General features: G+C 43.3%; 1 protein-coding gene across 2 annotated transcripts; it reads left to right on the top strand.

Moving 5' to 3' along the window:
- The first annotated feature begins 6,054 nt into the window (after nt 1-6,054).
- On the top strand, nt 6,055-20,416 carry CREG1 (cellular repressor of E1A stimulated genes 1). 2 transcript variants are annotated; one of them, XM_056560939.1, is made up of 4 exons: nt 6,058-6,470; nt 16,620-16,739; nt 16,822-17,006; nt 19,210-20,416. In XM_056560939.1, coding segments are annotated over exons 1-4 (594 nt in total). In that variant the 5' UTR covers nt 6,058-6,182; the 3' UTR covers nt 19,211-20,416. The 2 variants fall into 2 exon arrangements, with proteins under 2 accessions (XP_056416915.1, XP_056416914.1); XM_056560940.1 differs by lacking the exon at nt 19,210-20,416 and having other exon boundaries at nt 6,055-6,470; nt 16,822-17,129.
- Nucleotides 20,417-23,196: the final 2,780 nt, after the last annotated feature.

Below are 23,196 nucleotides of genomic sequence, written 5' to 3'. Positions count from 1 at the left end.
ACCAATCAGATATCAAGACTGACTTCACATTCATAAAATTCAGTAGTGTGCATTCCAAGTTCAGTACACATAACTTGTAACCCATACTCACAAAAACATAGATATATAAAAATATCTCACAAATGAACACAAAAATGAGTCTTAGGGACTGTAACACTTTCTATATCAGTCCATACCACTGTTATGCACAAATGTCATGCACTAATATGTTCTTTTGTCTCTACGTGTTCAGGATGCTCTTCCTGGCCAGAAGGTATTCCTGTAGCTAGCTCAAAAATACACGTATCCAGAAAGATAACAGTATGCTTAAAGGGGTTCTCCGGTGCTTAGACATCTTATCCCCTATCCAAAGGATAGGGGATAAGATGCCTGATCGCGGGAGTCCCGCCGCTGAGGACCCCCGGGATCTTGCACGCGGCACCCCGTTTGTAATCAGTCCCCGGAGCGTGGACGCTCCGGGTCTGATTACCGACGACCACAGGCAAGCCCCCTCCCGTAGGCTTGTATTGAGGGGCGGAGCATGACATCACACGGGGGCGGAGGCGTGACGTCACACGCCGCCGGCCCAGTGGTCGTCGGTAATAAGACCCGGAGCAAACACGCTCCGGGGACTGATTACAAACGGGGTGCCGCGTGCAAGATCCCGGGGGTCCCCAGCGGCGGGACTCCTGCGATCAGGCATCTTATCCCCTATCCTTTGGATAGGGGATAAGATGTCTAAGCACCGGAGAACCCCTTTAATTGTTATCTAGATCAAGAGTTCTAGGGTTAAGTGTGTAGTACCGATAGACCCTAGTAGCTAAGGCATTGGGCATAAAGCCTCAAACAACCCAATCCGCAACCAGTGTATAACAAAAGGAAATAATGGGTGGTATTATGTAAAATGTATGTCTATAAAAAGGCAACAGTGAGATTTATTACAGTATGTAGCAGCATTACAGTCATTATACATACCTCAAGTCAAGTATCAGTCAGAGATTTTATAGTCAAAAGTCTATATGTCAGTCAAAGGTCAAATGTCAGACATCAATCAAATGTCATATGTCAATAAAATTGTCAGCTATAGAGGGATGTTATAGCTAGGATAAATAAATTTTCATGCAGAGTCTCATAAATTAAGGTAAAATAGAGACACCCCAAAGGTATAAAATCTTACTTTTCCTATCCAGTTTATCCAGTTTGTGAATAGGGATTAAGATGATCCCGTTCGTGAGTAATTACTAGTATCATCCTGTCCTTAAATGATATTATATCCTGTTCAGGTGCTATCCTGTTCGTGAATCAACTTCCAACAATCATGTTTGCGTATCAGTTTTAGAGCATGTATGGACATTGCCTAAATGCACAGAGACTCTATATATTTTTCTTCATTTTTGTTATCACCAGCCTGGACTTGGACATTTGTATTAATGCTACAGGACTGCATCCAGCCCTATGGCCATTCCGTCCCTCTACCTCAGGGGACCTACGTCGAGGACGACTCATCTTAAGTAAGGGGGTTTGTGGTGTCCCGGTACAGGACCTTGTCCTGTCCCTGTCTTCAAGGGGTATTCCGCCCCTAGACATCTTATCCCCTATCACGCCCCCTCCCATAGACTTGCATTGAGTGGCGGGGTGTGACATCACACAGGGGCGGAGTAGTAACATCACGATCTTCCGTCCCAGTGGTCGAGATGGACTCAGCCTGAGGACCTCCAGCGGTTCCGGAAGCCGCAACAGGTGGGTGCTGCATGGTAGATCCAGGGGGTCCGCAGCAGCAGGACCCCGGCGATCTGACAACTTATCCCCTATCCTTTGGATAGGGAATAAGATGTCTAGGGGTAGAGTACCCCTTTAAGTCCCCTCAGTTAGAGGATCCTGCATCCGGGCGGGGAAGCGCCCACGTCACGGCAGTGACGACGTGGGACGCTTTCCGGCAGCCCGCGTACAGAACAGCGTACACGTGAGGGTGGGGAGCGGGGATTTTTAATGCAAAGTGGCAGAAGTGGGGAAGGGGGGTTGCATAGAACCGGGGAAGGGTGAATTTGAATGAAAGCAGTGGGGGGGGGGGGATTAATGGAAGAAGGAGCAGAGGGGGTTAATGGAAGAAGGGGTGTTAAGGTTAATCAAAGCAGGGGCAGGAGGGGGTGAATGGAAGAAAGAGCAGGGTGGTTAATGGAAGTAGTGGGGGATTAATGGAAGTGGGGGGGAGATTAATGGAAGAAGTGGGGTTATCGGAAGCAAGGGGTGGTTGAATGGAAGAAGGAGCAGGGGGGTTTATGCAAGCAGGGGGGACTAATGGGAGCTGGGGGTTAATGGGAGCGGGGGGGGATGTCTTGAACAACTGACGTATGGTGGAGGGGGTGGGGCAGCACATTCTTTGCACAGGGGCCCTCCGCTGTCTGTGTTGGCCCCTGAATAAGCTAATATGGCAGCGCAAGGTCCCCTTACATGTCTCCTGCCACCGATCACTGTTTCATTTTGCAGGGCTCTGGCAGTGCTCCTCCTGCTCCTCCTTGCACAAAGGCGGAGGTAGTGTCCTGCTGCTGGGTTGTTGCCCTCCTACGGCCTCCTCCACATCTCCGGATGTACTGGCCTGTCTCCTGGTAGCGCCTCCATGCTCTGGACACTACGCTGACAGACACAGCAAACCTTCTTGCCACAGCTCGCATTGATGTGCCATCCTGGATGAGCTGCACTACCTGAGCCACTTGTGTGGGTTGTAGACTCCGTCCCATGCTACCACTAGAGTGAAAGCACCGCCTGCATTCAAAAGTGACCAAAACATCAGCCAGGAAGCATAGGAACTGAGAAGTGGTCTGTGGTCAGCACCTGCAGAACCACTCCTTTATTGGGGGCGTCTTGCTAATTGCCTATAATTTCCACCTGTTGTCTGTTCCATGTGAAATTGATTGAAATCAATCAGTGTTCTTCCTGAGTGGACAGTGGGATTTCACACAAGTGTCAGTGACTTGGAGTTACATTGTGTGTCCCCACTGGGGACCCCCATGATCTTTCACGCAGCACCCCGTTACCATTAGCACCCGGATCATGTTCGCTCCGGGTCTGATGACTGCCGATCACAGGGCCTGAGTATTGTGACATCATGGCTCCGCCCCGTGTTACATCACGCTCCGCCCCCTCAATGCAAGCCTATGGGCTGTCACGCCCCCTCCCATAGGCTTACATTGAGGGGGCGGATGGGCAGTCATCACACCCGGAGCGAACATGCTCTGGGGGCTGATGGTAACGGGGTGCTGGGTGAAAGATCACGGGGGACCCCCGCGATCAGGCATCTTATCCCCTATCCTTTGTATAGGGGATAAGATGTCTTGGTGCTGGAGTACCCCTTTAAGTGTTCCCTTTATTTTTTTGAGCAGTGTAAATTATTGAACCTATTTAATATCACCATGTGCATAAATGTCCGATCAAAATATAATGTTAATGACCCCCGTACGGTGAACGGCGTAAACGTAAAAAAAAAAAGTCCGAAATTGATGCTTTTTGATCACATCACATTCACAAAAAAATGAATACAAAGCGATCAAATAGTCACATATACACAAAAAAGGTACTTAAAAAAACTAGAGATCATGGCACAAAAAAATTAGACCTCACACAGCCCCGTATACGGAAAAAATATAAAATAGAGCGGTCAAAATAGGGCAATTTAGAAAAAAAAAAAAAGTTTGAGATTTTTTTAAAGTATGTAACCATGGGTATCATTTTAACCCCTTAAGGACGCAGGACGTAAATGTACGTCCTGGTGCGGAGGTACTTAACGCTCCAGGACGTACATTTACGTCCTGTGCATAACCGCGGGCATCGGAGCGATGCCCGTGTCATGCGCGGCTGATCCCGGCTGCTGATCGCAGCCAGGGACCCGCCGGCAATGGCCGACGCCCGCGATCTCGCGGGCGTCCGCCATTAACCCCTCAGATGCCGAGATCAATACAGATCCCGGCATCTGCAGCAGTACGCGATTTCAATGAATGATTGGATCGCCCGCAGCGCTGCTGCGGGGATCCGATCATTCAGAACGCCGCACGGAGGTCCCCTCTCCTTCCTCCGTGCGGCTCCCGGCGTCTCCTGCTCTGGTCTGTGATCGAGCAGACCAGAGCAGAAGATGACCGATAATACTGATCTGTTCTATGTCCTATACATAGAACAGATCAGTATTAGCAATCATGGTATTGCTATGAATAGTCCCCTATGGGGACTATTCAAGTGTAAAAAAAAATGTAAAAGTAAAAAAAAAGTGAAAAATAAGTGAAAAATCCCCTCCCCCAATAAAAAAGTAAAACGTCCGTTTTTTCCTATTTTACCCCCAAAAAGCATAAAAAATAAATTTAATAGACATATTTGGTATCGCCGCGTGCGTAAATGTCCGAACTATTAAAATAAAATGTTAATGATCCCGTACGGTGAACGGCGTTAACGGAAAAAAAAAAGCCCAAAATTGCTACTTTTTTAATACATTTTATAAAAAAAAAAATTATTAAAAATGTATTAAAAGTTTTTTATATGCAAATGTGGTATCAAAAAAAAGTACAGATCATGGCGCAAAAAATGAGCCCCCATACCGCCACTTATACGGAAAAATAAAAAAGTTAGAGGTCATCAAAATAAAGGGATTATAAACGTACTAATTTGGTTAAAAAGTTTGTGATTTTTTTTAAGCGCAACAATAATATAAAAGTATGTAATAATGGGTATCATTTTAATCGTATTGACCCTCAGAATAAAGAACATACGTCATTTTTACCGTAAATTGTACGGCGTGAAAACAAAACCTTCCAAAATTAGCAAAATTGCGTTTTTCTTTTTAATTTACCCACAAAAATAGTGTTTTTTTGGTTGCGCCATACATTTTATGATATAATGAGTGATGTCATTACAAAGGACAACTGGTCGCGCAAAAAACAAGCCCTCATACTAGTCTGGCGATGAAAATATAAAAGAGTTATGATTTTTAGAAGGCGAGGAGGAAAAAAACGAAAACGTAAAAATTTAATTGTCTGAGTCCTTAAGGCCAAAATGGGCTGAGTCCTTAAGGGGTTAGAGAGGCGAGGAGGAAAAAACGAAAACGCAAAAATAAAATTGGCTGTTTCCTTAAGGGGTTAATCACGTCATATATCAGAAAAAAAAAAGAAAAGAAAAAAAGCGATCAGAAAGTCCCATCCAAACCAAAAATGGCACTGATAAAAACTACAGATCGCTGCGCAAAATTTGAGCCATCATACATCCCCGCATACGGAAAAATAAAAGCGGTATAGGGGTCAGAAGAGGACAATTTTATGCATAACAATTTTGTTTAAAAAAAAGTTAGCTTTTTTCTTTTTTTTTTAAAGTAGTAAAAAAATAGAAAAACGATAATGAATTCGGTATCATCGTAATCGTATTGACCTACAGGATAAAGACATCTTGTCAATTTTACCGTATAGTGCGATACGAAAAAAATTAAACCCCTCAAAAATTGCGAAATTGGAGTTTATTTTCTTCAATTTTTTTCATTGCGCCGTATATTTTACGGTAAAATGAAAGGGGGTCATTAAAAAGGTACAACTGGTCGCGCCAAAAAAAAAAAAAAAAAAACAAGCCCTCATACGGATCTGAGAATAAAAAAATAAAAGCGTTATGGCTTTTAAAAGGTGAGGAAGAAAAAACGAAAACGCCAAAAATAAAAAAAACGGGCTGTGCCCTCAAGGGGTTAAAGCAGTGTTTTCCAACCAGGGTGCTCGCAGTTTGTTGCAAAACTACAACTCCCAGCATGCCCGGACAGCCAAAGGCTGTCCGGGCATGCTGGAAGTTGTAGTTTTGCAACAGCTGGAGGCACACTGGTTGGGAAACAATTAGTTAAAACTTATTCTAGTTTCGGTTTTTGTTTTTCTTTTCCTGTCAGGTGTTGCTGTGACCTGATTGGACGGTTTACCTCACCTGCTCGCAGGTATAAACCAATGAGGGTACAGCTACACATAAAGGTCACGCCCCCTTATCCCTTTCCTCTATTCTGGTTGGCAGAGCCACTTGGGCGGAGTCTTTTGCGTTGTTTACGTCCTGATCCGCGCGCCCGCTATCGCTTAGTGTTCTCTGATTGGCTACGTGGCGCCGTCCTAATCTCCTATTGGCTGGACGGCGCCCCGGCTCCTCCCCTAAGGCGGTGTTGTTCTCCCGCTGTCAGTGCAGTCCTGCAGTCTGTGAGGATGGCTCGGGGTGGTATCATCCTGATTTGGGGGGTGTCCGCGGTTTTCCTTCTGGTCTTGTCCCTGGCCGCGGCCGATATCCCCCCTCGTAATGAGACGGCCCGGGTGGCCCGCTATGTGGCTCACCGCTGTGACTGGGGCGCCCTGGCTACTATCTCCAGCCATGACCCGGTCCGCGGACAGCCCTTCTCCAATGTGTTCTCTGTGAGTGACGGGCCCCGGGGCCACAGCAGCGGAGTCCTCTACTTCTACCTGACCACCATGGAGATCTCCGTGCAGGACCTGCAGGTGAGCCGTTACCATGGAGACGACGAGAGATACAATGTATCCGCCATGTGGAATTCTCGCTGTTTGTTTCAAATTTAAAAACTTTGCATTTAAAGGGACAGTGACCAAATACCGGATTTCATTCTGTATCGATTTTTATTTAATCTATCAATTGATAATCCACAATATTTGATAATCCAGCGCCCCACCTGACCCTAACGATTCATAACTCTACTAAATGTTCAATCATCCGAAAACGTCCCATCATCCAGTAGAAATGTAACTGTGTATATTGTCACGTATGATTTGTTTTGTTATATATTTATAATAGAGAAACTATTACAAATTAGTGTATAACATAATTACTGATCTAGTAATATTTTTAGTAAAAATATATTTTTATTATGACTTTTGATATTATCATTAAACATTTTTTTTACTATCTTTTTATTAATAATGTTACAAGATCAGTGATTGTGATATATTCCCTAGAGATGAGCGAACTTACAGTAAATTCGATTCGTCACGAACTTCTCGGCTCGGCAGTTGATGATTTATCCTTCATAAATTAGTTCAGCTTTCCGGTGCTTCGGTGGGCTGGAAAAGATGGATACATTCCTAGGAAAGAGTCTTAGGATTGTATCCACCTTTTCCAGCCCACGGGAGCACCTGAAAGCTGAACTAATTTATGCAGGATAAGTCATCAACTGCCGAGCCGAGAAGTTCGTGACGAATCGAATTTACTGTAAGTTCGCTCATCTCTATTATTCCCCATGTCATATGATTTTGTTATATTTTTTTTTAACAAATTAATTAATAATGAATATAAAATATATATTATTATTATTTTTTTTTTTTTATATTACAAAACAAATCACGTCATTGGGGAAATATTAAAAAATTATAATTGTAATTTTTCTCCAATGTCGTGTGATTTGTTTTGTAATGTAAAAAATCATATGACATGGGAAATATATCACAATCACTGATCTTGTAACATTATTAATAAAAAGATAGTAAAAAATGTTTAATACGCACATAGTAAAAGTACATTTTGTAAGAACAGCTTTTATTATTATGATTATTTAAACCATTTTTTACTATCTTTATTTAAAGGGGTATTCCGCCCCTAGACATCTTATCCCCTATCCAAAGGATAGGGGATAAGATGTCAGATCGCCGGGGATCCCCGCTGCGGCACCGCGCTATCATTACAGCACAGAGCGAGTTCGTGACATCACGAGGGGCGGAGCCATGACATAACGATACTCCGTCCCCTGTATTGCCCGTCATTACGTGCAGAGCGAACTCGCTCTGTGCTGTAATGATAGCGCGGTGCCGCAGTGGCGATCCCCGGGGTCCCCAGCAGCGGGACCGCGGCGATCTGACATCTTATCCCCTATCCTTTGGATAAGGATAAGATGTCTAGGAGATAAGATGTCTTGGGGCGGAATACCCCTTTAATAATGTTACAAGATCAGTGATTATGATATATTTCCCATGTCATATGTTTTGTTTTATAGTTTGTTTTAACAATAAAAATTATGGTTAATAATAGTAATTAAATAAAAAAAAAAAAAAAAAAAAAGTATTCTTACAAAACAAATCATATGACATTGGGGAAATATAATCGCTGATGTAGTAGTAAAAAAAATAGATTTAATAGCATAATATAATATCTCTGGGCCAGTAATTGAGTTGTTTTGTCATATTATTATTATTAACTATACTTATTTTAGAATTTTTATTTATAACAACACTAGATCAGTGATTGTGTTATATTCCCCATGTCATGTGATTTGTTCTGTTATATTCTTTTATTTGTTTTGTAATATTTAAAAAAAAAATATATATATTTTTTAAATTTAATTATTACTATTAACCTTTATTTTTATTGTTATAAAAATAAAGGTTAATAGTAATAATTAAATAAAAAATATATATATTTTTTAAATATTACAAATCATATGACATTGGGGAAATATTACAATCGCTGATGTAGTAGTAAATGGTGTGTGTGTGTGTGTGTGTGTATATATATATATATATATATATATTTTTTTTTTTATAACTACTAATACAATAATATATCACTGGACCAGTAACTAAGTGGTTTTGTCATATTATTGATATTATTATTATTATTATTAACAATATTTATTTTTGAAATTTTTATTTATAATAACACTCGATCAGTGATTGTGTAATATCCTCCTTACACCCCCTGTCCTACCCAAATTATATAATCCCCCGGGGGCCCTGTGTAGAGGACACAGCTTATCTCTCTGCAGGCGCTGGTGTTTGGGGCCTCAGCAGGGGTTACAGTGACGCCCTCATAGAATGTAGTGAAGGGGTCACAATCTTCTATATAGAAAAGAATGAGATTGTTCAGCACCAGGTAGAAAAACATACTTCATTGTGCAAAATTCTATAAATAAGGGCATCATGGAGTATAGCTGAAAATTCAACCCGTTTCGGACTTAGCAGACCTTAGTCATGATGTCTGTGTCAGTGTTTCCCAACCAGTGTGCCTCCAGCTGTTTAAAAAAAACTCCCAGCATGCCTGGGCAGCCAAAGATACAGATACTGGTATTGGCGCATATAGCAGACCGTGCAAATATCCCCAATACCAGCAGATCATTAAAAAAATAAAAATACTGAGGCTTCTTCATCGTCTGCTCCATTATCCGGAGTGGTGCAGGACCTGCTGCACGATGACATCATTTCATTGTATGCCAGGTCCTGCACCGCTCGGGCATGCAGGAGAAGGTCCTGCACCGCTCGGGCATGCAGGAGAAGGTCCTGCACCGCTCGGGCATGCAGGAGAAGGTCCTGCACCGCTCGGGCATGCAGGAGAAGGTCCTGCACCGCTCGGGCATGCAGGAGAAGGTCCTGCACCGCTCGGGCATGCAGGAGAAGGTCCTGCACCGCTCGGGCATGCAGGAGAAGGTCCTGCACCGCTCGGGCATGCAGGAGAAGGTCCTGCACCGCTCGGGCATGCAGGAGAAGGTTCTGCACCACTAACAGATCGGAGGATGCAGAGGTTTCAGTGCGGGAGCAGAGGGAAGGTAAGTGAGGGGAACTTATTGGGGAAAAACTACTTGATAGGGGCATTTTCCTAATAGGAGGTTGCCTACCTACCTGACTACTTTACTACTAGGGGCTTCAACCTAAGAGAAGAGGTTCTCTACCTAGCTAGCTACTGGGAGTTTCTACCCAGTGGGGGGAGGGGTCCTACCTACTAGGGGCATATCTTAATTGTGAGTTAGTTATGTCAGGAGGGCATCATGTTCGACTTTCACCTAAGACTTCTAAGTCTAGATCCATCCCTGCTATCACATGACGAAAGCCATCGGAAGACCCATTCAACGGCGAAAAATACGGCCGTGGAAACTTATCCGCCAAAAGAATGAACATGTTAAAGGGGTACTCCGGCGCTAAGACATCTTATCCCCTATCCAAAGGATAGGGGATAAGATGCCTGATCGCGGGGGTCCCGCCGCTGGGGACCCCCGTGATCTTCCACGCCGCACCCCGTTAGAATCAGCACCCGGAGCGTGCTGGCTCTGGGTCTGATTACTGGCGATCACGGGGACGGAGCATAGTGACGTCACGGCTCCGCCCCCGTGTGACATCACACTCCACCCCCTCAATGCAAGCCTATGGAGGGGGCGTGACACGCCCCCACAGACCACCAAGCATGAGCCGCCTCTCAGCAGTGAAGCCATGTGACAGTCCCACAGCGAATAAGCGAGATCTCACATCGGCCTTGGCTCTTCTTGGTGGTCCGGAGGAGCTACAGGAGGGTTCATGAGTGGTCGGGCGATCACCCCCAGAGCACAAAGCAACTTTAATTGCATTTACATTACAAAGCGATGTATTGTGGCAGGGCAAATGTGGTGTCACTGCATTACTTCTGCTCCATAGAAAATTATGTGAGTCCCTAGAGGAATTAAAGGGGTACTCCAGTGAAAAAACGTTTATTTATTTATTTATTTATTTATTTAAATCAACTGGTGCCAGAAAGTTAAACAGATTTGTAATTTACTTCTATTAAATAATCTTAATCCTTCCTGTACTTATTAGCTGCTGAATACTACAGTGGAAATTCTTTTCTTTTTGGAACACAGAGCTCTCTGCTGACATCACGAGCACAGTGCTCTCTGCTGACATCTCTGTCCATTTTATGAACTGTCCAGCACTGCATATGTTCGCTATGGGGATTTCCTTTTATCCTGGACAGTTCCTAAAAATGGACAGAGATGTCAGCAGAGAGCACTGTGCTCGTGATGTCAGCAGAGAGCTCTGTTTCAAACGGAAAAGAATTTCCACTGTAGTATTCAGCAGCTAATAAGTACAGGAAGGATTAAGATTTTTTTAATAGAAGTAATTTACAAATCTGTTTAATTTCCTGGCACCAGTTGATTTAAAAAAAAAAAAAAAGTTTTTCACCGAGTACCCCTTTAAGCGAGGAAATTTTCCTCGCTTAAAGGGTTACTCCGATGGGGAAAAAAAATCAACTTTAAATCAACTGGTGCCAGAAAGTTAAACAGATTTGTAAATTCTATTTAAAAAAATCTTAATCCTTCCAGTGCTGATCAGCTGCTGTATACTACACAGGAAGTTCTTTTCTTTTTGAATTTCTCTTCTTTCTGACCACAGTGCTCTCTGTTGACCTCTGTCCATGTCAGGAACTGTCCGGAGCAGGAGAGGTTACTATGGGGATTTGCTTCTACTCTGGAAAGTTCCTGACATGGACAGAGGTGTCAGCAGAGAGCACTGTGGTCAGAAAGAAAATAAATTCAAAAAGAAAAGAACTTCCTGTGTAGTATACAGCAGCTGATCAGTACTGGAAGGATTAAAGGGGTACTCTGGTGAAAACCTTTTTTCTTTTAAATCAACTGGTGGCAGAAAATGAAACATATTTGTAAATTACTTCTATTAAAAAATCTTAATCCTTCCAGTACTTATCAGCTGCTGAATGCTACAGAGGAAATTCCTTTCTTTTTGGAACACTGATGACATCACGAGCACAGTGCTCTCTGCTGACATCTCTGTCCATTTTAGCAACCATGCATAGCAGATGCATAGCAGATGTATGCTAAGGGCAGCATGGTGGCTCAGTGGTTAGCACTGCTGCCTTGCAGTGCTGGGGACTTGGGTTCAAATCCCACTAAGGACAACAATAAATAGTGTTATTATTATAATAATAACGTCAGCAGAGAGAACTGTGCTCGTGATGTCATCAGAGAACATTCCAAAAATAAAAGAATTTCCTCTGTAGTATTCAGCAGCTAATAAGTACAGGAAGGATTAAGATTTTTTTAATAGAAGTAATTTACAAATATGTTTCACTTTCTGCCACCAGTTGATTTAAAAGAAAAAAGGTTTTCACCGGAGTACCCCTTTAAGATTTTTATATAGAAGTAATTTTGATATCTGTATAACTTTCTGGCACCAGTTTTCCAGTGAAGTACCCCTTTTAATTTGGTAGTGTGAACATACCCTTAGTGTTTCCAGATAATCAGAATTTATTTTGTTAATTACTTTATTATCATTATTAGAATTATTTTTATTATTGTTGTGAATTATTGTTTTAAGATCTAAAGTCTAAACAAATGTCCCTGTAGCTTTTTCTCGGTGACTCAGCAGATGACACAGCAGAAAGCAGACGGTTTCGTAATGTGTGGTCACATGACCCAGCGCCAGCTGCAGCTTCTACATGTGTCTGCAGAGAACTACAATACTTATTTATAATCCTAATCTTTCTGCCACACCATGTGACTCCAGAGCCAGGATGTATTTTTATTTTTATCATAGGGCAACATACTAGGTGCTCTTTAATTCCTTATGGATGTGGCAATTCAAGTTTGTTTGCTTTTTTTTTATTGCCTATTTTTAATATTTATTTATATTTTTATCGTCCATTCCCAGAGCAATTTTTTAAAATTTTCCATGAATGTAGTCCTATTAGGGCTTCTTTATTGTAGTAGTAATAATAATAATAAATTAGAGATGAGCGAACTTACAGTAAATTCGATTCGTCACGAACTTCTCGGCTCGGCAGTTGATGACTTATCCTGTATAAATTAGTTCAGCTTTCAGGTGCTCCCGTGGGCTGGAAAAGGTGGATACAGTCCTAGGAGACTCTTTCCTAGGACTGTATCCACCTTTTCCAGCCCACCGGAGCACCTGAAGGCTGAACTAATTTATGCAGGAAAAGTCATCAACTGCCGAGCCGAGAAGTTCGTGACGAATCGAATTTCATGTAAGTTCGCTCATCTCTAATAATATATAATTAATTATATTATTAATTTTTTTTTTTTTTATTTTTTTTTTTTATGCCATCATTTTGGGGGTATACTTATAACTTGTATCGACCCTTTATGAAGAGGAATTGTGGGCAAAAAACGTAAAAATGTTTTGTTTTTTTATTTTTTTTTAATATATATTAGATCATTTTTTATTTTATAGCTCATGTTTTGTGACTGTCACCATGTATTTGCTTCTAAAAGCAATGGAAGCTCAAGTTAGTTGCCTGTGAGATTCCAATTATTGCGTGAAGGCGCCTATACACCTTTTTATAAGGCAGTGTTTCCCAGCCAGGGTGCCTCCAGCTGTTGCAAAACTACAACTTCCAGCATGCCCGGACAGCCCACTGGTATTAGTTGTGTTTAGGAAGCTGAACACGTTTTCATAGCATTCAGCTTCCCTGATCATACATTGTGTATTATAGTGTGCCTCCAGCTGTTGCAAAACTACAACTCCCAGCATGCCCGGACAGCCAGCCAGCTATCAGGGCTAATGCAGTGTTTCCTTGCCAGGGTGTCTCCAGCTGTTGCAAAACTACAACTCCCACCATGCCCGGGCAGCCAGCCAGCTATCAGGGCTAATGCAGTGTTTCCTTGCCAGGGTGCCTCCAGCTGTTGCAAAACTACAACTTCCAGCATGCCTGGACAGCCGAAGGCTGTCCAGGCATGCTGGGAGTTGTAGTTTTGCAACAACTGGAGGCACCCTGGTTGGGAAACACTGCCTTATCCCTGATAGCTGGCTGGCTGTCCGGGCATGCTGGGAGTTGTAGTTTTGCAACAGCTGGAGGCACACTATAATACACAATGTATGATCAGGGAAGCTGAATGCTATGAAAACGTGTTCAGCTTCCTAAACACAACTAATACCAGTGGGCTGTCAGGGCATGCTGGAAGTTGTAGTTTGGCAACAGCTGGAGGCACCCTGGCTGGGAAACACTCCCTTATACAAGATAGCCCCACCCGCTACCTGCTTCGGCCAACTGTTAAACTATGTAGCTCCTGACATATAATGTGCATGGGGAGAGGGGTCGGGTGTGCTGGATCTTTGCCACCTGACCCCTTTGTTCAGGGAGGGATAAGCTGTCTGGCAGCAGCTTACCCCTCCCCAAAGACAACACACGAATGTTCTGCCGTACTAAGCATTCACATGTATGCAGAATTGTTCTCCGAATGAACGTTTAACCGCCAGTCACTGAAAATGTACGTCCGCCTTTTACTGTCCCGTCAAAAGTTTTATCAGTTGGGGTCTGGGTGCTCAGACCCCCACCAATCACTAGAAGCAGGAGACAGAGCCCAACTCCTGCATTGAGACAGACAGAGAAGTGATCAGTGAGCAAAACCATGTCCGTGTGACTGCGCAGAAAAATATGTCCCATAGCAATAAATCAGGATTGGGGTCCCAGAAACGTGGAAACATTTGAATAATAATAATAATAATAATAATAATAATAATAATAATAATAATAATAATAATAATAATAATAATAATAATAATAATAATAATAATAATAATAATAATAATAATAATTAATTAATTTATTATATAATGAATCACTTCTCTAAATTTTGAAGAACTTCCTGCATTTCATCATCTTGTGTTGAAGGCCTTTGAAATAAAAAATATACATTTTTTTTTATTTTTTTTATTTTTATCTTTTTGCTGCCACTGCAGTTTTTGAGGCAAAACTATGTGGCTGGCATTGTAACATAGTAACCCATCAGCACCCACCGTCACATCGCAGGGCAGACTATAAAGGGGGACAAATCTTCCTGTCAGCCGCCTAGATGCAGCAGTAGCTTTTAGCTGTGGCATCAAGGAGGGTAAATGGGCAGAATTGGAGCCAGTATACTAGAACTGTGGATAATGCAGATGTACGGGCAGAGCTGATAAGTTTACACCTTGCAAGTGCCGTAACTGTATGTTGGCTCACATTCAGGCGCGTATATATATATATATATATAAATTAGGGATGTCCTGATACAATTTTTTTTTTTTTAAGACTGAGTACGAGCACCGATACTTTAATTCTAGTACTCGCCGATACCAAGTATGAGTACTTTTATTTTAAAGGGAATCTGACCCCAGGGTGACGCGGTTTCTGGCGCTGTTTACCATATATGTGGGTCCTTGTTGTGGACAATGGAGGCGGCTGCTGTAGGATGAGCCAAGATTTCTCTCTTCTCCATTGGACAGAACATGGAATTTGCATTGGCGGTGAAACCGATAACCACATGGTGAGCAGCGGTAGAAACCGGGTCAACTGCATCATCTACCCATAAATTCAAGTTAGTGCAGGTGACTCTGCTGTAAGATTGTCTTTAATAGTAGGGAGTATCCCCCTGCAGACATTAGCAGAAGCCCCCCCTCTTTTAGACAGCAGCCCGCCCCTCTTGTAGACATTAGTAGCAGCCCCCTTGTAGACAGTAGACCCCACCTTGTAAACAGCAGACCCTCCCCCCTTGTAAACAGCAGACCCCACCTTGTAGACAGCAGGCTCCCCCTTTAGACATTAGTAGCAGCCTCCACCCTTATAGACAGCTCACCTGCGGCTGTCCTCTGTCGGGTGCTGCAGCTCCGCTGCCCCGTTCTCCCGTCCGCATCATGGCGTCCTATGGAGGAGCATGTGACATACATGTCACTCTGCTTCCTCCGTAGCGTTACATTGGGCGCAGTGGAGGAGATGGAGTGACGTGTGTGTGTGTCACATGCTCCTCCATGGAACGCCATGATGCAGACGGGAGAACGGGGCAGCATGTATCGGATTTGGTATCTGGTACATTGACAGAGTCCCCGATACCATGCAAATGGCTAGTATCGGTTCTGGTACTGATACTAGTATTGGTATCGGGACATCCCTAAAAAAAAAAAAAAAAAAAAAAAAAAAAAAAAAAAAAAAAATATAATAAATTCTAAAAAACAAGATAAATAATATAAATAAGATATTTTCTAGAGGACTTCTATGAAAAGAGAAACAGTCAGATGACAGTCGCTCCATTCAGAGCAATGTTTCCCAACCAGGGTGCCTCCAGCTGTTGCAAAATCATAACTCCCAGCTAGAGGCACCCTGGTTGGAAAACTCTGCTCTATAGGAAACTATAATATAATAAGATACTATGAATTAAAGTGTTATATTAGTGTTTTCCAAACAGCCTTTGGCTGTCCGGGCATGCTGGGAGTTGTAGTTTTGCAAAGGTTGGAGACCCACTGGGTTATATCTTCTCATACTTGATTGAATTAAAGGGTATATCCAGGGAAAAACTTTTATTTTTTTATATATATATATATATATATATATATATATATATATATATATATATATTCAACTGGCTCCAGATAGTTAAACAGATTTAGTAAATCACCTCTATTAAAAAAATCTTACTCCTTTAAGTACTTATGAGCTGCTGAAGTTGAGTTGTTCTTCTCTAAGTCCTCTCTGATGACACCTGTCTCAGGAACTGTCCAGAGTAGAAGCAAATCCCCATAGCAAACCTCTTCTACTCTGTGCAGTTCCCGAGACAAGCAGAGATGTCAGCAGAGACCTCTGTTGCCAGATAGAAAAGAACAACTCAACTTCAGCATCTGGTAATTATTGGAAGGATTAAGATTTTTTAATAGAAGTAATTTGCAAATCTGTTTAACTGTCTGGAGCCAGTTGAGATAGATATATAGATAGACAGAGATATATATATATATAGAGATTGCTTTTCCTGGATTACCCATTTAATTCCCTATTTATGTTTTTATTATCCATATACACAATTACAATTTTATTTTCCCTTTCTTTTTTGTATTAATTATTAATCTCCCAGTTCTTACAATTTTTATATTTATTTATTTATTAATGTAATTTTATTTCAGGTGAACCCAAACGCCTCCCTGACCATGTCTTTGGCGCAGACTCCATATTGCAAGCAGGAGCACTACGATCCCCAGAGTCCTCTCTGCGCTCACATCATCGTGTCTGGCAGCGTCCAGAAGGTGAAGATCCTCTGAAGCCCCCCGTATGACCATTACTCACATGATATACTGTATATGGATAACCAAGTATCTTTTCTCCAAGGTGGCCGCTACGGAGGTGGACGCAGCCAAGATGGCGTTGTTCAGCCGCCACCCGGAGATGGCTAGCTGGCCTCGTGACCACGACTGGTTCTTTGCCAAACTCAACATCACGAACATTTGGGTGCTGGATTACTTTGGCGGCATCAAAACTGTGACGCCGGAGGCATATTACCAAGCCAAACCTTAGTGAGTATGTCATATCGCCTTCTAGGCCCCACTACCGATCCCAGCCTGATCGCTAAGCATTGCTTGCGCCCCCTAGGGAATAAAAGGAGTGTTGGCTGTGTGTGTGAAGTGTGATGTGTTCATTCAGGGTTTACCTCAAAATCGCTCTACACACAAAATTAAGTACACTACTAAGTGGAAATATCCACATTGGGCCCAATTAGCCATTTCCCTCCCCTGTGTCATGTGACTCATTAGTGTTACAAGGTCTAAGGTGTGAATGGGGAGCAGGTGTCTTATATTTGGTGTTATCGCTCTCTCACTCTCTACTACTGGTCACTGGAAGTTCAACATGGCACCTCATGGCAAAAAGAAAAAATGTGTTGCTCTATAAGATGGCCTAGGCTATAAGAAGATTTCTAAGACCCTTAAACTGAGCTGTAGCATGGTGGGCAAGACCATACAGTGGTTTCACAGGACAGATTACACTCAGAACAGGCCTCACCAGGAGTGCACATGCTCAGCATCATATCCAATGCTTGTCTTTGGGAAATAGATGTATGAGTGCTGCCAGTATTGCTGCAGAGGTTAACAGGGTAGGGGTTCAGCCTGTCAGTGCTCAGACCATACGCCGCACACTGCATCAAATTGGTCTGCATGGCTGTCGTCCCAGATGGAAACCTCTTCTAAAGATGAAGCACAAGAAAGCCTGCCAACAGTTTGCCAAAGACAAGCGACTTAAGGACATGAATTACTGGAACCATGTCCTGGGGTCCGATGAGACCAAGAGAAACTTATTTGGTTCAGTTGGTGTCAGGTGTGTGTGGTGACAACCAGGCGAGGAGGACAAAGACAAGTGTGTCCTGTCTACAGCCATCATGGTGGTGGGGGGTCATGGTCTGGGGGTGTATGAGTCCTGCTGGGACTGGGGGCTACAGATCATTGAGGGAACCATGAAAGCCAACATGTCCTGTGACATACTGAGGCAGAGCAGGATCCCCTCCCTTCAGAGTCTGGGCCGCAGGACAGTATTCACACATGATAAAGACCCCAAACACCTCCAAGACCACCACTGCCTTGTAAAGGTGATGGACCGGCCGGGCATGTCTCCAGACCTAAACCCTATTGGGCATCTGTGGGACCTCCTCAACCAGAAGGTGGGGGGCACAAGGTCTATAACATCCCCCAGCCCCGTGATGTCATCATGGAGGAGGGAAGAGAAGGGACAACCTGTGAAGATCTGGTGAACTCCATGTCCAAGAGGCTGAAGGCAACGCTGGGAAATAATGGCGGCAACACAAAATATTATAGACACCTTGTGCCCAATTGGGAGATTTTCACTTGTGAGGGGTGTCCTCACTTTTGTAGCCAAGGTTTAGACATTAATGGCCGTGTTGGGTTATTTTGAGGGGACACAACATTACACTGTTATACGGGCTGTGCACTCTTTACACTGGAGCAGAGGGGCATTTCTTCAGGGTTGTCACATGGAAATATTTAAAAAAAAAATGTGAGGGTGGAGTCACTTATGGGATATACTGGGGCAGATTTATCACATATAATGTGAGGGGTGGGGTCACTTATGGGATATACTGTATATATAATGTGAGGGGTGGAGTCACTTATGGGAGATACTGTATATATAATGTGAGGGGTGGAGTCACTTATGGGATATACTGTATATATAATGTGAGGGGTGGAGTCACTTATGGGATATACTGTATATATAATGTGAGGGGTGGAGTCACTTATGGGATATACTGTATATATAATGTGAGGGGTGGAGTCACTTATGGGATATACTGTATATATAATGTGAGGGGTGGAGTCACTTATGGGATATACTGTATATATAATGTGAGGGGTGGAGTCACTTATGGGATATACTGTATATAATGTGAGGGGTGGAGTCACTTATGGGAGATACTGTGTGTATATATATATATATATATATATATATATTGTGAGGGGTGGAGTCACTTATGGGATATACTGTCAGTCGCCATTTTGGGACACAGTGAAGGTGTAGTGATCGCTCCCATCATGAATACATAACTATGAGTCCACTCTTTTCTTCAGGCACTTTTTATGTGGACAGCTAAAATCTTTTTGTGCCATTTTGGCTACTATCCGTACAGGCTTCTCCCTATAATTCGCCGTCATTACGTAGGACGCACATTCATCTGACAGCCGCTTAAACACATTTATATTTTCTTTTTAACAGATCTGATACAACGTTACACTGGATCCTTCTCTCCTCGTTCCAGGAGCCGTTGTGGTTTCCGTTCCGGCGTGCCTTTTTCCTCTATGATCTGCTATGCGTGCTTTTGTCCGGCCTCACAATATTCCGTCGTCAGGGCCTAAACAGTGACCCTCTCCTGCCCTGATCCCCCTCCATGTCTGTCCTGGCTTGCCTTGTCCAGTGATTAGCTGACCGGGCGCTTCTTCCATGTATGCAGAAGGGGATCAGGGGCAGGTGAGTTTTTTTATTTATTTTTTTCATGCCAGCCGGAGCCTGTTCTATACCTTTTTAAGCAATTAAAGGGGTACACAGTCCCTAATCATCATATCGCCTATCCAAAGGATAGAGGATAAGATGTCTGATTGCGGAGGATCCATGTTCGTGACGCCACGCCCTATCAATTCATGTCTATGGGAGGGGGCGTGACTGGTTTACATAGCCATCACGCCTCCTCCTATAGACACGAATGGATGGGGCGTGACAACTGTGGTCGTCAGTCACCTGCACCGGATGACTGGGGTGCCCAGCCGGACCCCCGCGATCAGACATCTTATCCCCTATTCTTTGGATATCTAGGGAATAAGGTGTTTTGGGGTGGAGTACCCCTTTAAAGTTCAATAAACTTTTGACACTTTCTAATATACTTTTTAACTTGTCGCTGCAAAGGCTTGCTGGGACTTCTAGTGCAATGTTTAAGGGGGTACTCCGCTGCTCAGCGTTTGGAACAAACTGTGCGCCGGGAGCTCATGACGTAATAGCCCACGCCCCCTCGTGACCTCATGCCCCACCCCCTCAATGCAAGTCTATGGGATAGGGCGTGACAGCCGTCACGCCCCCTCCCATAGACTTGCATTGAGGGGGCGGGACTATGACGTTACGAGGCGTCGGCTCTAGCGTTCGGAACAGTCTGTTCCAAACGCTGAGCAGCGGAGTACCCCTTTAAGGGATCCAGCATTTACGAAGTCTCTTCTATTATAAGGCAGGCAATTGTGATCATGAGGATCGTATTAATATATATTATTGTGAAACTAATAATAATGAATGCGCTTACTAAGGCCGTGTTCACACGCTGTGATACCGCATTGTCGCTACCAAATTCACACTCTTTTGCGTTGCGGTACAGCAACGTGTGAACACAGACTAAAGATTGCTGTGTGTGTTTATTGGTTTTTTTTTTTATGTCATTTGTACTATTATAAATAAAATTTATATTTTTAAAGATGTGTTAAATAGCTGAATGAACTTCCTGAAATACCCTGCGCTGCTGGCAAAAGCTTGTTAAAGGGGTACTCCGGTAAGAAAAGAAAAAAATGGTAGAAGATATCAATTGTTAGCAAAGTTGAAGTTTTAATTATAGGGGTTATCCAGGATAAGAAAACCAGAGCTTTAAAAAAAAAAAAAAAACAGCACTACACCTGTCTTCAGGCTGTGTGGTATTGCAGCTGATTTCTATTAAAGGGGTACTCCGGTGGAAAACTAATTTATTATTATTATTTATTTTTTAATCAACTGGTGCCAGAAAGTTAGGCCCCGTTCACACTACGGAATTCCCACGGAATTTCCGGGCGGAATTCCGCGGTGTGAGCTTTAACATTAGTGTGAACATGTTTCCGCGAGACCAGTTCACACTGTGGAATTTCAGCAGCGGACATTTCCGCCGCTGAAAGTGTTCCGCGCAAAGAAAGAACATGTTCATTCTTTGCGCGGATTCCGCGAGCACTGCATAGCCGTCAATGGTGACAGCTCAGTGCCCCGCGGCCCTAGCGCCGAAGCACTATCGGCGGCAGCGGCCACCAGGCGGAAGCTCAGCTCGCGGAATTCATCCGCGAGAATTCCGACGTGTGAACGCACCCTTAATCAGATTTGTAAATTACTTCTATATAAAAAAAAAAAATCTTAATCCTTCCAGTACTTTTTAGGGGCTGTATACTACAGAGGAAATGCTTTTTTTTTTCTCACAGTGCTCTCTGCTGACCTCTGCTGTCCATTTTAGGAACTGCTGTCCAGAGCAGCATATGTTTGCTATGGGGATTATCTCCTGCTCTGGATAGTTCCTAAAATGAACAGCAGAGGTCAGTAGAGAGCACTGTGCTCGTGACAGGAGAGAAATCCAAAAAGTAAAGCATTTCCTCTGTAGTATTCAGCCACTAATAAGTACTGGAAGGATTAAGATTTTTTTTTTTTTTTTTATAGAAGTAATTTACAAATCTGTTTTTAACTTTCTGGCACCAGTTGATTTAAAAAAATAAATAAATAAATAAAAAATTTCCACCGGAGTACCCCTTTTTTAAAGTGAATGGAGCCAATTTGTAATACCACATATAACCTGAGAACAGGTGTGGTGCTGGTTTTCGAAGGAATTGGCTGCTTTTTAATTATTTTTTTTTTTAAATATATTTCCGGATTACCCCTTTATCAAACTAAGAAGCTTTTATTGAAAGTTTTGATGGCAGTACAAACAAAGTAACAATATAAATCTATGGCCCTTACGGGCAAATAAGAACAAAGATAAACCAGAGGATATAAAAAATTATAGAAAACACCCAATATATCGGCTAGGATAAAGTGTCAAAACATACCGTATTTTTCGCCGTATAAGACGCACTTTTTCTTCCCCAAAACTGGGGGGAAAAAGTTGGTGCGTCTTATACGGTGAATACACCCCTATCGCGTCGGTCCCTGCGGCCATCAATGGCCGGGACCCGCTGCTAATACAGGACATCACCGATCGCGGTGATGCCCTGTATTAACCCTTCAGACGCGGCGATCAAAGCTGACCGCCGCGTCTGAAGGGAAAGTGACACTAACCCGGCTGTTCGGGACCACCGCGATTTCACCGCGGCGTCCCGAACAGCCCGACAGAATAGCCGGGTTAGTGCTTACAGGACACCAGGGGGGAACCTTACCTGCCTCCTCGGTGTCTTCTCCGTTCAGGGATCCCCTGTATGGCCGGCTCTCTCCTTCCTCGTCATCGCGTACGTGCGTCGGTGTGCGTAACGACGTGATGGCGGCGACGGAGAGCGAGGATACCCGGCCGGCAGCAGAGACGTTCCGGAGCGACGGGGACAGTGATGGAGCGACATCCAGGGCAGCGGTGACGGGTCCGGAGCGGCGGGGACACGTGAGTATTACCTCCTCCTGCAGTGGTCTTCAATCTGCGGACCTCCAGATGTTGCAAAACTACAACTCCCAGCATGCCCGGACAGCCAACGGCTGTCCGGGCATGCTGGAAGTTGTAGTTTTGCAACATCTGGAGGTCCGCAGGTTGAAGACCACTATTGGGTTCAAAATCTTTTTTTTTTTTTTTTTGATTTTGCCCCTAAAAATTGGGTGCGTCTTATACGCCAGTGCGTCCTATAGGACGAAAAATACGGTAGTAAGCACAGCAATGTGGTGCGACAACAACACACAAAAGGTACAGAAAGAACAGCTGCCCCAAGAGTAACAAGTAAAGGACAGGGGTATATCCCTATCCCCACCAATCCTATCAATATAGTGACATGTAATGATGTAGAGCAGGACAATAAGATGAGGTCAACCAGGCATCCCATAATAAATTAACCCCTTTTTTGCACTTTCGTTTCTTCCTCCTTACCTTTTAAAAATCGTAACCCTTTCAATTTTGCACCTAAAAGTCTAAATTATGGTTTATTTTTTGTGCCACCAATTCTACTTGGCAGCGACATTATTCGTTTTACAAAAAAATCCACAGTGAAATGGGGAAAAAAATTCATTGTGCAACAAAATGTAAGAAAAAATGCCATTTTTGGGGGGCTTTCATTGCCATGCAGTGCATTTTTCGGTAAAAATGACGCCTTCTCTAATTTTTTTTTTCTTTTGTTAGTCACATTCTCTTTTTTTAAATGGGAAGAGGGGGTGGGGGGGGTGATTCTTACTTTAATTAGGGAAGGGATCACGGCGTGGACTGGGCGCAGGGCGTACAGTTACGCTCTGTGTCCTTAAGAGGTT

Source organism: Hyla sarda, chromosome 2 (genome assembly GCF_029499605.1).
Source record: "Hyla sarda isolate aHylSar1 chromosome 2, aHylSar1.hap1, whole genome shotgun sequence".
In the NCBI taxonomy this organism is placed as follows: Eukaryota; Metazoa; Chordata; class Amphibia; order Anura; family Hylidae; genus Hyla; species Hyla sarda.
The sequence above is the reverse complement of the archived record's forward strand: the minus strand, read 5'-3'. Positions and strand labels throughout refer to the sequence as shown.